This window comes from Eleginops maclovinus, chromosome 12 (assembly GCF_036324505.1).
Source record: "Eleginops maclovinus isolate JMC-PN-2008 ecotype Puerto Natales chromosome 12, JC_Emac_rtc_rv5, whole genome shotgun sequence".
NCBI classification, from domain to species: domain Eukaryota; kingdom Metazoa; phylum Chordata; class Actinopteri; order Perciformes; family Eleginopidae; genus Eleginops; species Eleginops maclovinus.
Genome location: NC_086360.1, coordinates 4,274,336 through 4,288,691, shown reverse-complemented (window position 1 = coordinate 4,288,691; position 14,356 = coordinate 4,274,336). Strand labels below are relative to the sequence as shown.

At 37.8% G+C, this 14,356-nt stretch overlaps 1 protein-coding gene and 7 non-coding genes across 8 annotated transcripts; all 8 read right to left on the bottom strand.

Annotated features, from left to right (window-relative positions):
- Positions 1 to 127: 127 nt before the first annotated feature.
- mak16 (MAK16 homolog (S. cerevisiae)) lies at positions 128 to 7,449 on the bottom strand. Its single transcript, XM_063898041.1, has 10 exons — positions 7,239 to 7,449; positions 5,812 to 5,861; positions 5,505 to 5,614; positions 4,911 to 4,975; positions 4,088 to 4,239; positions 2,483 to 2,537; positions 2,324 to 2,398; positions 1,488 to 1,601; positions 1,324 to 1,389; positions 128 to 626 (listed from the first exon to the last, which is right to left on the bottom strand). Exons 1-10 carry the CDS (start codon positions 7,251 to 7,253, stop codon positions 399 to 401), a joined length of 930 nt encoding a protein of 309 aa, XP_063754111.1. The 5' UTR covers positions 7,254 to 7,449; the 3' UTR covers positions 128 to 398.
- A 535-nt stretch (positions 7,450 to 7,984) lies between these two features.
- LOC134874297 (small nucleolar RNA U13) lies at positions 7,985 to 8,086 on the bottom strand. The gene has a single exon (XR_010167044.1). It is a non-coding gene; the product is annotated as a small nucleolar RNA U13 (small nucleolar RNA).
- Positions 8,087 to 9,004: 918 nt separating this feature from the next.
- On the bottom strand, positions 9,005 to 9,105 carry LOC134874300 (small nucleolar RNA U13). Its single transcript, XR_010167046.1, has one exon. It is a non-coding gene; the product is annotated as a small nucleolar RNA U13 (small nucleolar RNA).
- A 747-nt stretch (positions 9,106 to 9,852) lies between these two features.
- Positions 9,853 to 9,953, bottom strand: LOC134874305 (small nucleolar RNA U13). Its single transcript, XR_010167052.1, has one exon. It is a non-coding gene; the product is annotated as a small nucleolar RNA U13 (small nucleolar RNA).
- A 918-nt stretch (positions 9,954 to 10,871) lies between these two features.
- LOC134874302 (small nucleolar RNA U13) lies at positions 10,872 to 10,972 on the bottom strand. Its single transcript, XR_010167048.1, has one exon. It is a non-coding gene; the product is annotated as a small nucleolar RNA U13 (small nucleolar RNA).
- A 747-nt stretch (positions 10,973 to 11,719) lies between these two features.
- On the bottom strand, positions 11,720 to 11,820 carry LOC134874299 (small nucleolar RNA U13). The gene has a single exon (XR_010167045.1). It is a non-coding gene; the product is annotated as a small nucleolar RNA U13 (small nucleolar RNA).
- A 918-nt stretch (positions 11,821 to 12,738) lies between these two features.
- On the bottom strand, positions 12,739 to 12,839 carry LOC134874301 (small nucleolar RNA U13). Its single transcript, XR_010167047.1, has one exon. It is a non-coding gene; the product is annotated as a small nucleolar RNA U13 (small nucleolar RNA).
- A 1,382-nt stretch (positions 12,840 to 14,221) lies between these two features.
- Positions 14,222 to 14,321, bottom strand: LOC134874306 (small nucleolar RNA U13). The gene has a single exon (XR_010167053.1). It is a non-coding gene; the product is annotated as a small nucleolar RNA U13 (small nucleolar RNA).
- Between the last annotated feature and the right edge of the window lie 35 nt (positions 14,322 to 14,356).

Below are 14,356 nucleotides of genomic sequence, written 5' to 3'. Positions count from 1 at the left end.
TAGCAAGAAAGTAATACAAGAAGACGAACTTAGATCTTTTACGGTATTAAAAGTCTAAGGTAAAAGGGTTAAGGTTAGGGTCATTTTTCATTGAGTATGATATTTATAGAAACAGCTAAGAAGCAGGTTTACAATTTTTTTCCAAAATGGATTTATTGACATCTGTTATTTTGTGTTTTCAACAGGAATATGGACTTGACATATAAACGAAAACAAAGCAGTGATTTTTAAAAGTCCATGTTAATCAGAAAAATAAAGTTAAAGTCACTCCGGGTGTTTCATATTCCGATCGGATTCCATGTCAGAGTCAACCTGTGTGTCCTTTTACAAACTTCCATTCACAGTCTGTACGAGCAAACTGATGACCAGCTCGATTGGCAGCAGAGGAAGTGACATCACTACGTGGCACTGCTCTTGGGGGCGGGCTCTGTCTCGTACTCGATTTCCACATATGCTCGCTTCTTCTTCGCTATCGAGCCGTTGGCTGGAGATTTGCCTTTAGACTTGGAGGCCTTTGCCTTTGTGTCAACCTCCATCTCATCCTCGTCTTCCTCCTCCTCACTGGACTCATCCTCCTCCTCATCCTCTTCCTCCTCATCGCTGCTGGTCTTCAGCTTATTCATGTCCTGATGGAAGAAACAAAAACAATCAAATCAAAAACATTTCTGTTGTTCAATTTAAACATGATATAACTTCAACCTTTGTGTCCTTCCTTAAACTAGTCCCAAGTATCATTTTCGTGAGGAAAATATATATCATTTATTTATAAGACCTAAGAACGCGTCCCATAAAAGTACATTTTGTCAGTTAAACTCACAGCGTACGTATTATTACTATGGCATCCCTTTGTATTATCTTTTTCCTTTGTAAATTGGATTAATGTTCCATCCTTAGTTTATTTTCTTAATCATTAGTTTTATCCATGTTGGATTTTTTAGATAAAATAATATACTTCTCATGTTTTGTGCAATTTCTGTTGATGCAATGTTGTTTTTTTATAGGTCACACTCGCACAAATGCAGGATAAAAACATGTTATTTAGAAAAAAATGATTACACCAATTTAATACATATTTTGTATTTTTGGACAATACATTGCTCTACATCTTTTACATGTTTGGATTCAAAGTGTGAAAGTATGAAACTAAAAATATAGTGAAATTGTATCTAAAACAGTCCAGGGATTGTTAAACCCTTTGGAAAGACATTCAATGTTGATTTTAGAAATCTCTCAAGGTCATGAATGACTCTTTAAAAAGGTTCAAAGTATTTGGTACACCCCGAGTTTTAACATTTAAACATTTGAACTTTGAACTCCACTCACCTCAAAGTCGCTCAGGTCGCTCTCGTCCACTTCTTCTTCTGCAACAAACTCGCTCTTCCCAACATCCTGCAGACACGAGGAGACAGATCACATGAGAATTTAAACTCAAACAATGTGTGTGTAGTGTGTCTTTGAGCAGATATGATGTAAGCATCCTTCGTCACCTCGTCATCCTCCTCCTCTTCATCCTCTCCTTCCTCCTCCTCCTCGCTCTCCTCATCCTGCTGCTCCAGAGCTTTGTCGAAGGCGTGGACGGGGAAGTTGTAGATGTCTCCATACTGAGAGCGCAAAACATGCATGTTAGTGTTACTAACATTTATTATATCATACTAACATATTATTGCATGGCATAGCTGAATTCTTGAATCCGATTGGTCAGTTTTGACATTCAGCCGTCTGAACAGCACACTGCTATGGTCCCCATGAGCAAGGGATTATGTGCAGTCATATAAAGTCGCAGAAATAAGTCGACATGTCCTAAAAACACATTAGTTTACCTCATTTGAGAAAACACTCCGAAGATTTTCTCTATTTATACGTTTTTTGTATGTTGAAAGCACAACACTCTGGATGTCAGAGAAATCAACAGAAGGCAGACAGGAAGTAAACACTAATAGGGAACAGCAGAAGAAGACAGGAAATAAACACTAATAGGGAACAGCAGAAGAAGACAGGAAGTAAACACTAATAGGGAACAGCAGAAGAAGACAGGAAGTAAACACTAATAGGGAACAGCAGAAGAAGACAGGAAGTAACAGCATGGGACGGGAGGTACAGGAACAGCACACTTTTATGTTTTGGGAAGCTCAAGTGCAATCACCATATCTAAATAGCTAACATAATGCTATAAGAACTAAATCACGGCTGAATGACTTCGCCTCTCCACCGCTAAGCTAAAGCGGCTAATGTCTTTGTTTGAATACGTAATTGTTCCGTTTCAGGTGAACTTTGTGTTGAGTTTGATTCCGTGTGCAGATAATCAAAGTGTGTGGTGTCGTACCGTTCCCTGCTTCAGTCTCTCCAGAAGCTCCTTCTCGATGGCGTTATCCAGCTGAGCAGCGATGAGAGCTTTCTCCTACAGACGACAGACATTAGTACACATTCAACAGGTTGATGCAGCTTGGAGGTTGGAGTTAACAGCATGGAGTTCCCTGCTCACCTCTTTCCTTTTCTCTCTCCTCTCCACTTTCCTGCTGAGAGGCACCAACTTCCTCCTGGAAACACAGGAAAACAGTCACACACATTTCTCCACTGACATTTATTTGGATGTTAGCTTCAAGTTGTGCTCACGCCAGTGTTGTAGTCAAGCCACTATGCCTCGAGTCCAAGTCCAGGTTCAAGTCTCCAGTGTTCAAGTCAGAGTCAAGTCCAAGTCATTAAAAAAAATTCCAAGTCGAGTCCACTACTCATCCAAGTCAAGTCCGAGTCGAGTCCCTATTGATCAAGTCCAAGGGGGGGACACACGATAGCAGAACGAACAGGTACAGGAGGCGTAGAGCGAGGAGATCATTGTCCACTAGTTACTCGATCGCGGATGGCGTCGTGCACTAGGGCGGCCGTTAATATGCCTGGGCGGCCCGCCCAAGTAAAGTATGTGTGGGAAACCCTGTGTTGTTAAACTTCAAAAAAACATAACTGTGGTCCCGCAGCTCATAGGTGTGTCCTAATGGCGGGAGCTATGAACTTTCATGTGCATTGAAAGGGCGAATAAGAGAGCTTGACACACACATCATTCACAAAGATGTATGCGTCAAGCTCTATTATTGGCCCCCTAGCTCTGGCTGTGAATCACGTAGGATCTCGCGGGAGAATGCATCGGAAAGAAGAGAGTCTACCGATTCCGGCAACATTTCTACACCGTATTATGGCATACATATTAATAGAAACATATCGAAAACGCTGCGAAAACGCGCCAGTACGTTCATTTACCTCAGGGTTTTAATGACAAAGTCGAGTCCTTTCGAGCCATCGCGAGTCCGAATGCACGAGTCCAAGTCCGAGTTCAAGTCATTAGTGCTCAAGTCCAAGTCAAGAGTCTCTAAATTTAGCTCACGAGTCGGACTCGAGTACTACAACACTGGCTCATGCTGAAGTTAGGATGAGATGGAAACACATTGTGTACTGAATACTTTTTGTTTGCACGTAATCTATTAATTTTAAAAATGAATAAAAAATGTTTTTCTGCGGTTGCCGCACGACAGTTTTCCCTGGGAAAGCATAAAGTCCTGTTGTATCCAAAATAACTGAATCTAAAGTTCATGACAGGAGAAAATAAATAAAGCTTAAAGATTGTCCGTCTAATGAAGAACGTCTCCCGTCTTATTTTGAAAGGGTAGTTCTTCTCCTCACCAGTCTTTGATACTGGTAAATAAAGGCTAAATGTTTTTTCACATGCACATAACCACAATATACATAAATAAAGCAGCAAGAAAATAAATATTCATTACTTCATTTCTGTTATTTTTTTATATACTATAACATCTATTATAAGATCCTATATTACGTAATTTTATGTTGTAATCTTTTTTATGGTTTACATTTTATTTGATCTGTTTTCTCATTTCTGTCATGCTGCTGTCGCTGGATTTCGCCTCAAAGGTTTATTTTTTTATGTTCAGACAAGTTTCTATCCTTGAGGTAAACTCTCATAATCTACACTCTCACAGGACCCCAAGAGAAACCTGTAACATGCTTCCAGTGTTCCTAAAATAATATCTAAATAACATACGGTGCTTTAGCATCACTTTGCCTGAACAATACTTACTGTCTCTTGAGGACCAGTTTGCGCATGCGGATCAGGTACTGAGTGATTTTGGTGAACCGCTGTTTGCATTTGTGACGGATGAATCGAGGCCAGTAGATCAGGCTCTCATCGATCTGCTCCAGAGCTTTCTCGTAGTTCTTACTGAGCTTCACCTGCGCACACACAAACATGTAAATGGATGAAAATTAAACCTCCTGTAGCGGCAAAACAGATCAATAAAACTGATTTTTTGTAGCACAGCACACATTGACATTTGACAACTACATTTAATCCACACTAGTTCTAGCTATTGTACAGCGCTGAGGGAGCAGTGAGTGGTTTCGGTGCCTGCTCAAGGGCCCCACAGCAGGGCCTAGGAGGTGAACCAGGACCTCTCCAAATACCAGTCCACTCTCCGCACTTTAGTCTGCTCTTGGACTTGAACTGGCCACCTTCCGGTTCCCAAGCAAAATCCATACAGATTGAACTACTGCCACCCCAAAAAAGGTAAAGGTGCAAAATATTCATTTCATTTACATTTAAATCTATATATAGACTTTATTTTTATTTTTTTTAACAAGTGAATTCTTACGTATTAAGTATATTCTATATTGTGTACAATTAACAGTACTCCAGCCAGTGCGCTTCATCAGAGCGGTCTATCAAATAACTTCAGGAAGCGTTTGTCTTGCCAAGCCCCAGACCCAATACATCAACAAGCTGAAAGCCACTCACCGCTAGAAGCTCCTTCTAGCATACATTAGGATTTATTTGAAGTAAACATACAGATAGAAACATCTGAGGGTAAAGACAAACTCCAGTCACTGAAGGAAATGAAGCTCACCTTCTCCCACATCTTGGCAGGAAAAGCTGCTCTCTCGATCACCTTCATGTAGAGGAAACACTGACCTAAAGCAGAAGAAAAACATTATTCAGGGAGGGAATCATTCTTTGTTTCTCTTTTCATTCACACTTGAATCAAAACGCCCCTTTTATACTGTTTGGGGTTTTCTCTTTCCTGTAGTGTGTTCTATAGTTTTTGTGCATGTAAATGGTCTTTAGATGCTAAAATCCTCTCCCACACAGTCCCGCCGGACAAAAAAACCTCCACTGGACTCCTTTGTTAATCCCGTAACATAGTGACATCCCCATGAAACACTTGGACTTCTTTTGACTAGTACTCCAACACATTGTACGTGATAGGCTAAGAGGCGGGACATCGCTAAGTGGTTGACCAATCAAAACAGAGACGACCAGCTAACCAATCAGAGCAGACTGGGCTCTGGTTTCAGACAGAGGTTGTAAATAGGTGCTGCAGTATGAGAACAATAAAGAGCTTTTTGAACATCAAAGCATGGAGACATGTCCCAGGAGAGACACTAAATACTATATGAACCTGAAAATGAACAGAATAAGTGGAAGTGCATGATGTGCTTACCTTTCTCCTCCCTGATAGTGGCGTACTGACTGTTGGACAGCGGACAGGACGAGCGGTTGCACAGCCCTGTGATGTTGTATTCATTACGACAGAAGCCCTGAGTCTTGGTCCTGGACAGAAAGAGGAGAGATGTTTTCTTATACTGTTTGTTATCCGTGCACTGTTGTAATTACGTATAGGTCCAATTAGTTTCATCCATTGTAAGTCAATAAAGATGTGGAGACTTGAAGTAGAGACAATTTCCTCTACTAGCAGCACAACTATCGATTAAATGAATGAATTTGAGCAGATTAAGGTCCAGACTTACTTGACTTTGTAGGAGCAGAACTGTTTGTTCCCAATAATGTCCCAGATCACCTGCAGGAAGCAGATTCAAAACTTCAGTAATATAAGAGGAGACTTTTTAGGAGGCAGCACTGATGTTCACAAAATATTCATGTTTTTATGCAACTAAACTAAAATGTTCGAGTAGTTTTGGGGGTTATCTAGGAAGCTGAATCAATTTCTGACATTAACAGGCTCAAAAATGGCAGTTTTACCAGAAAATGTACAAAAAAAAATTCTTTTTTGATTTTGACTACCATGAGAGGTTTTGCATCCATTAAAATGATTACCTCTACTTCAAATAAATAAGCAAGAGTCCCATAAATCTTCAAACTGACCCTAACTTAATCAAAGTCAGCCCACAGAGACAACAAATATTGGCATTTTCTGGTTAAAACTTACATTATTGATCCTGGAAATGTCAGAAATTGACTAAGCATCCTAATTATCTCCAAAACCACTCCAAAATTGTCCAAATCAGCCACGTATTTTTTGGCTATAATGCCCAATCACGCAATTTAAGCTAATGGTCCAACATATAAAAGTTAGCATCTGGTTTCTATACTATACATTCCAACACTAAACTTTTGGGTACTCGACATTTCCGGGTTCACTATAGAACTCTGGCAGCTAGACTGTAATATTATGAATAATAAATATCATGTAAAATCAATCTGTACACACTTGCTGCTGGGAAACTTAGGAAAGTGTAACATAATGTAATTGTCAAAAAATGAATGTAAAAAAATATAAGATAATGTGGTGCTTACATGTCACTCTCATACTACTGTAACAATGTGTTCTAACTTCTCATGTTCTTTACAGAGAAGTTGACATTTGACATACAACTAGCATATTGAGTGTCTTAAATACTCTCTTATATCCATACACTGAAATGACATTAATCTATGTTTAGTAAAGTGTATTTGTAGACTTTACTTTAAATCCTGAACTATTTTATTTTTGCTTATCAACAAACTGTCCATAGACTAACAATCTCAGGACATGTTTAAAAGATTAGTCCTAGGATTCCAGTACTGTTTACACAAGAAAAGTCAATAAATGTTGCATTAACAGAAGGTAACACTTTGCCGAAATTAACTTAAAACACGACTGTAACACATGTTTTTTGTTAACACATGGTTTGGTGTCACATTTTACATGAAATAATGTGTTCCACTTGCTTGGTGTAAAAGTGTCTCAAATACTGTTAAACACTACCTTTTCACCCCCATATAATAAGTTACAACCATAAATGTTAAGTGGCTAACGTAGGTACTACGAAATTAACATTATTTATATTAAATTAAAGATATTTATCCATTTTTAAATAGTTCCCAAAGAGCTATCGTTAGCATGAAGACTTAGCCTAGCACATGAGGAGCATTAAATCTAATGTGACACACTTACGTCGTCGTGTTGCATCTTGAGTTCCCCGCAGAGCTGCTTGCAGCTTCACCTCCACTACTGCTGTTAGTTTAATTATATTTATTAAGGTGATGTTAAGTTATCAGTGAGTTATGTTTATGTCTCGGAAGGAGCCACATGGACGATCATGGGCGATATCTCTTCTTCTTCGTTGGTGCGTTAAGGGTAGCAGGAATCCTTCCGTCATGTCGCATTGCTGCCCCCTCTGGCAGTACACCAGATTGTCTCAAAGGAGTTTAAAAGCCATTTTTATTCATTGCTATTTGCCTCCAAACTGTAGAATACTTCTTTCTGGCATATCCCTTGTAAATGGAAGATAACTTGGTAATAATCCTGATATTTAATTGATAAAATAAAAACATTTAATTTGTTCTAAATGTTCAATATGAAATGGTTTTCCAAGATTGTTTATGTTCGCACCACCAGACAACAAATGAAATTCCTTGTACTGGATGAGTAAACATACGTGGCAATAAACTTGATTCTGATTGTCTTATGGAACAGGTTTCTGCATACAAGTTAGTTGGTGTTTGTTTGTAGAACTTCCCAAATTTACATACTTTTATTGTTATTCCTATTCCGCTTCAACTTTTTATGTGCATAAACTAGCACACATGGCAGGCTCTATAAGTTTTCTGTCTTCGTGCTCAAAAATATTTCAGTTTGGTTGTTGAAGTTCACCCAATAACAGTAAACCCATTTGAAAGGAATCTTTCGCCCTGGTTCAGGATCAGAAGGGCTGAGGCGCAGAGCGTAACAAGGTGAGGGGCTGCACCTTTCACGGAGGGACCATGAACGTACCATTCATCACATTCATGAACCAGAAAGATCACACAGTGGACCCGGCCCTGAGGCTCCCTGTACCTCCTCTCCAGCACTCTGACTGACGGTGTCACAATTTAATACTCAACATGTATCATTCCTATCTTCTATTATCTTTAAGTTACAGAAAAAACAATATAAAATCCCCCTGTGTTTGTATATGTATTAAACAGCTAAGTTAACTGCATTGTTTAATATTCCATATCCATTGCTGTGTCACGCAAAAGTACAATATTTGCTTGCAAACTGTGTAGTGGAATTCTAAATAAAAGAATGAAAAAGTCAAGTGAAACACAAGTCCCTCAGAAGTGTACCTAAATACAACACTTTAGTAAATGTAATTTGTTACTTTCCACCATCAGCCATGGGTTGTCAGTACTCGATGAAAAAAAGTCCTTTAATAAGGTTCAAATAAAGGGCCGGAGCTCAGCCTGCAGACTGAGGCCATCAGAACAGTCTCAATTTTTAACATTTTATTATTATTTCGGCAATTAAAAATGAAATAAGAAATCATTGCTTAAAGTAGTAGCAGTTAGTGTCGTTAAGAGTGATGTATTTCACTCACTGCCTCTACTTCTCTCTCTCAACATTCAATTTTGTTGTTATTATTTGTACATATTAACTCAGTTATAACCCGGATTCTGATCATTCATTATTAACTATAGCCATTACAAATTAAACATGTTCTTGGTCATTTACTAGTGCTGGAATGAAACTCACAATGTAACTACTTGTAATATTGTTATACTGTAATTTTAAACCCTATATTTAAACAGGTGAGAAACGTAAGGTACAAATGAACAGGAATAAAACGCTGTCTTTTCCTATTTCTCTGTAACAAAGCGTTCATTATGGATTACCTGTATGAAATGATGACAGTTGTTTTAAATACCAGCAGTTTGATTTCATGGTGACTCCTGGTTCAGGATCAGAAAGGCTGAGGCGCAGAGCGTAACAAGGTGAGGGCAGCACCTTTCACGGAGAGACCATGACCGCACCAATCATCACATTCATGAACCAGAGAGATCACACAGTGGACCCGGCCCTGGGGCTCTCTGTACCTCCTCTCCAGCACTCTGACTGACGGTGTCACAATTTAATACTCAACATGTATCATTCCTATCTTCTATTATCTTTAAGTTACAGACAAAACAATATCAAATCACCCTGTGTTTGTATATGTATCACACATGGACATCTTCTCCTATGATTATAGGATAAGTTAAGTGAAGTAAAAAGTACAATAATGGTATATAGTATAAATAGTATAGCATAAATTAGAACTACATGAAAATACAAAAGTGAAATACAAGTCCCTCAAAACTGGAGTTCAATACAGCACGTGTGTAAATTTACTTCAAGTCAGGGGTCGCCAGTACTAAAGGAAAGAAAGGTCCTTTTAATTGAAAAGTCAATATGTTCTTGATAATTGACTGGTGCTGGAATGAAAATGAAATTCATAATGACACATCTTTCAATGTTATATTCCAACAGGTAGGTATCTACTAATATAAAACATATTTTTAACAAAAAGAAATGCTATTTTTTATTTCTCAGTGATGGGTTTAATAGCATAGGATGTTTGTGTTTGTTTGTACAACTTTCCAAACACATACATACTTTTATTTTTATTCCTATTCCACTTAAAATGTTTAATGCGTAAACTAACACACATGGCAGGTCTTGAAGTTTTTTGTCTTTGTGCTCAACAGATTCAACTTTGGTTATTAAAGTAACACCAATACATTTACAGGAATCTTTCAACCTGGTTCAGGATCAGAAGGGCTGAGGCGCAGAGCGTAACAAGGTGAGGGCAGCACCTTTCACGGATGGACCGTGAAGGCACCATTCATCACATTCATGAACCAGAAAGATCACACAGTGGACCCGGCCCTGAGGCTCCCTGTACCTCCTCTCCAGCACTCTGACTGACGGTGTCACAATTTAATACTCAACATGTATCATTCCTATCTTCTATTATCTTTAAGTTACAGAAAAAACAATATAAAATCCCCCTGTGTTTGTATATGTATTAAACAGCTAAGTTAACTGCATTGTTTAATATTCCATATCCATTGCTGTGTCACGCAAAAGTACAATATTTGCTTGCAAACTGTGTAGTGGAATTCTAAATAAAAGAATGAAAAAGTCAAGTGAAACACAAGTCCCTCAGAAGTGTACCTAAATACAACACTTTAGTAAATGTAATTTGTTACTTTCCACCATCAGCCATGGGTTGTCAGTACTCGATGAAAAAAAGTCCTTTAATAAGGTTCAAATAAAGGGCCGGAGCTCAGCCTGCAGACTGAGGCCATCAGAACAGTCTCAATTTTTAACATTTTATTATTATTTCGGCAATTAAAAATGAAATAAGAAATCATTGCTTAAAGTAGTAGCAGTTAGTGTCGTTAAGAGTGATGCATTTCACTCACTGCCTCTACTTCTCTCTCTCAACATTCAATTTTGTTGTTATTATTTGTACATATTAACTCAGTTATAACCCGGATTCTGATCATTCATTATTAACTATAGCCATTACAAATTAAACATGTTCTTGGTCATTTACTAGTGCTGGAATGAAACTCACAATGTAACTACTTGTAATATTGTTATACTGTAATTTTAAACCCTATATTTAAACAGGTGAGAAATGTAAGGTACAAATGAACAGGAATAAAACGCTGTCTTTTCCTATTTCTCTGTAACAAAGCGTTCATTATGGATTACCTGTATGAAATGATGACAGTTGTTTTAAATACCAGCAGTTTGATTTCATGGTGACTCCTGGTTCAGGATCAGAAAGGCTGAGGCGCAGAGCGTAACAAGGTGAGGGCAGCACCTTTGACGGAGAGACCATGACCGCACCAATCATCACATTCATGAACCAGAAAGATAACACAGTGGACCCGGCCCTGGGGCTCTCTGTACCTCCTCTCCAGCACTCTGACTGACGGTGTCACAATTTAATACTCAACATGTATCATTCCTATCTTCTATTATCTTTAAGTTACAGACAAAACAATATCAAATCACCCTGTGTTTGTATATGTATCACACATGGACATCTTCTCCTATGATTATAGGATAAGTTAAGTGAAGTAAAAAGTACAATAATGGTATGTAGTATAAATAGTATAGCATAAATTAGAACTACATGAAAATACAAAAGTGAAATACAAGTCCCTCAAAACTGGAGTTCAATACAGCACGTGTGTAAATTTACTTCAAGTCAGGGGTCGCCAGTACTAAAGGAAAGAAAGGTCCTTTTAATTGAAAAGTCAATATGTTCTTGATAATTGACTGGTGTTGGAATGAAAATGAAATTCATAATGACACATCTTTCAATGTTATATTCCATCAGGTAGGTATCTACTAATATAAAACATATTTTTAACAAAAAGAAATGCTATTTTTTATTTCTCAGTGATGGGTTTAATAGCATAGGATGTTTGTGTTTGTTTGTACAACTTTCCAAACACATACATACTTTTATTTTAATTCCTATTCCACTTAAAATGTTTAATGCGTAAACTAACACACATGGCAGGTCTTGAAGTTTTTTGTCTTTGTGCTCAACAGATTCCACTTTGGTTATTAAAGTAACACCAATACATTTACAGGAATCTTTCAACCTGGTTCAGGGTCAGAAGGGCTGAGGCGCAGAGCGTAACAAGGTGAGGGCTGCACCTTTCACGGATGGACCGTGAAGGCACCATTCATCACAGTCATGAACCAGAAAGATCACACAGTGGACCCGGCCCTGAGGCTCCCTGTACCTCCTCTCCAGCACTCTGACTGACGGTGTCACAATTTAATACTCAACATGTATCATTCCTATCTTCTATTATCTTTAAGTTACAGAAAAAACAATATAAAATCCCCCTGTGTTTGTATATGTATTAAACAGCTAAGTTAACTGCATTGTTTAATATTCCATATCCATTGCTGTGTCACGCAAAAGTACAATATTTGCTTGCAAACTGTGTAGTGGAATTCTAAATAAAAGAATGAAAAAGTCAAGTGAAACACAAGTCCCTCAGAAGTGTACCTAAATACAACACTTTAGTAAATGTAATTTGTTACTTTCCACCATCAGCCATGGGTTGTCAGTACTCGATGAAAAAAAGTCCTTTAATAAGGTTCAAATAAAGGGCCGGAGCTCAGCCTGCAGACTGAGGCCATCAGAACAGTCTCAATTTTTAACATTTTATTATTATTTCGGCAATTAAAAATGAAATAAGAAATCATTGCTTAAAGTAGTAGCAGTTAGTGTCGTTAAGAGTGATGCATTTCACTCACTGCCTCTACTTCTCTCTCTCAACATTCAATTTTGTTGTTATTATTTGTACATATTAACTCAGTTATAACCCGGATTCTGATCATTCATTATTAACTGTAGCCATTACAAATTAAACATGTTCTTGGTCATTTACTAGTGCTGGAATGAAACTCACAATGTAACTACTTGTAATATTGTTATACTGTAATTTTAAACCCTATATTTAAACAGGTGAGAAACGTAAGGTACAAATGAACAGGAATAAAACGCTGTCTTTTCCTATTTCTCTGTAACAAAGCGTTCATTATGGATTACCTGTATGAAATGATGACAGTTGCTTTAAATACCAGCAGTTTGATTTCATGGTGACTCCTGGTTCAGGATCAGAAAGGCTGAGGCGCAGAGCGTAACAAGGTGAGGGCAGCACCTTTCACGGAGAGACCATGACCGCACCAATCATCACAGTCATGAACCAGAGAGATCACACAGTGGACCCGGCCCTGGGGCTCTCTGTACCTCCTCTCCAGCACTCTGACTGACGGTGTCACAATTTAATACTCAACATGTATCATTCATGTATTCTGTCATCTCTAGTAACACAGAGAAATCAATATAGACTCAGCACATGTGTTTGTGTATGTTTTAAACAGCTTATTCAACTGTACAGTGTAGGCTATTGCATTGTTTTTATGCATTGATTATAAAAAATAAATATCCGTAAAATATCACTGGTGGTCAGGGCCAGGGCAGTGGTGAAAAAAGAAACCTTGCTGCATTCAAAATTGTACTTAAGTAAAAGTAAATAAGTATTGACTTTAAAATGCTGCCCAATAGTCAATTTCTGAATCATATTACTTTACTGGAGTGTGATTATTGATGCATTAATGTGTTTGTTAGATCTGGTAAAGGTGGAGCTCATTTGAACTCCTTAGCATAGTTCTGCTGGATATCTGACCCTATAATTACACATCAATGTGCCTGTATTAGTTACTTTATATTAGCTATACTAATCTCAATCTGTAAAGTAACTGAAGCAGCCACATAAATGCAGTGGAGTAAAAAGTATAATGTTGGCTTCCAAAATGTGCTAGGGTAAGACTAAAATGATAATATCCCTCAAAGTAAAAATCCCTAAAACTTGTACCTCACTAAATGTACTTTGTTACTTTCCACCATCAGTCATTGGTTGTCAGTACTCGAGGATAACAAAAGTCCTTTAATAATAAAATACAAAGGGTTGGAGCTCAGCCCGCAGACTGATGCCATCAAAACAGTCTCAAATCTTAACATTATTATTATTATTATTATTATTATAAGTATGTTCTTGACATGTTCTAAAGGGAGCTGAAATAAGAAATAGTGTTTTGTGGTAAGTATGACATAAAGTGTTGTTAAGAGTAAGGCTTTATATTAACTGTCTCTACTTCTATCTCTAGTTTAAAGGTTTCAAGTTTCAAGGTTTTATTGGTCATATGCACAGCATATACAACATTGCATGTTGTCAATGAAAATCTTATATCCCATGCTCCTCCAACAACTCAACATACATGGTGCTCATTAATTACATTTTGTCTTCATTATTTTTGACATATTTATAAAGAAATCACCTGTTTTCTGATAGTTCAGTATTAACTATAGCCAGTAAACATTAAATACGTTCTCTACATTTGCAGAGGGCTGGAAAGAAAAAGATATTCACAATATAACTAGTTGTAATGCTGTAATAGTATTTTGAATCATATATTTAACATGTCCAAAATATTTTCACCAGAAGATATTTTAGTGATCATCTCACTTCTCAGTGGAATTACGACATTTGCTTTTGTTTTTAACACTCCTGTTATAATTGTGACTCCTGGTTCAGGATCAGAAGGGCTGAGGCGCAGTGCGTAACAAGGTTGGGCTGCACCTATCACGGATGGGCCGTGAACGCACCAATCATCACATTCATGAACCAGAAAGATCACGAAGACAACATGGCGCTGAAGCGATGTGTTCC

Bases quoted from the DNA above. Each gene is read 5' to 3' on its own strand.
- mak16 (XM_063898041.1), bottom strand. The intron at 1,602-2,323 runs GTACGACACCAC...TTGCGCTCTCAG, and splicing joins AGAGACTGAAGCAGGGAACG to TATGGAGACATCTACAACTT. The intron at 627-1,323 runs GTGAGTGGAGTT...TTCTTCCATCAG, and splicing joins GCGACCTGAGCGACTTTGAG to GACATGAATAAGCTGAAGAC.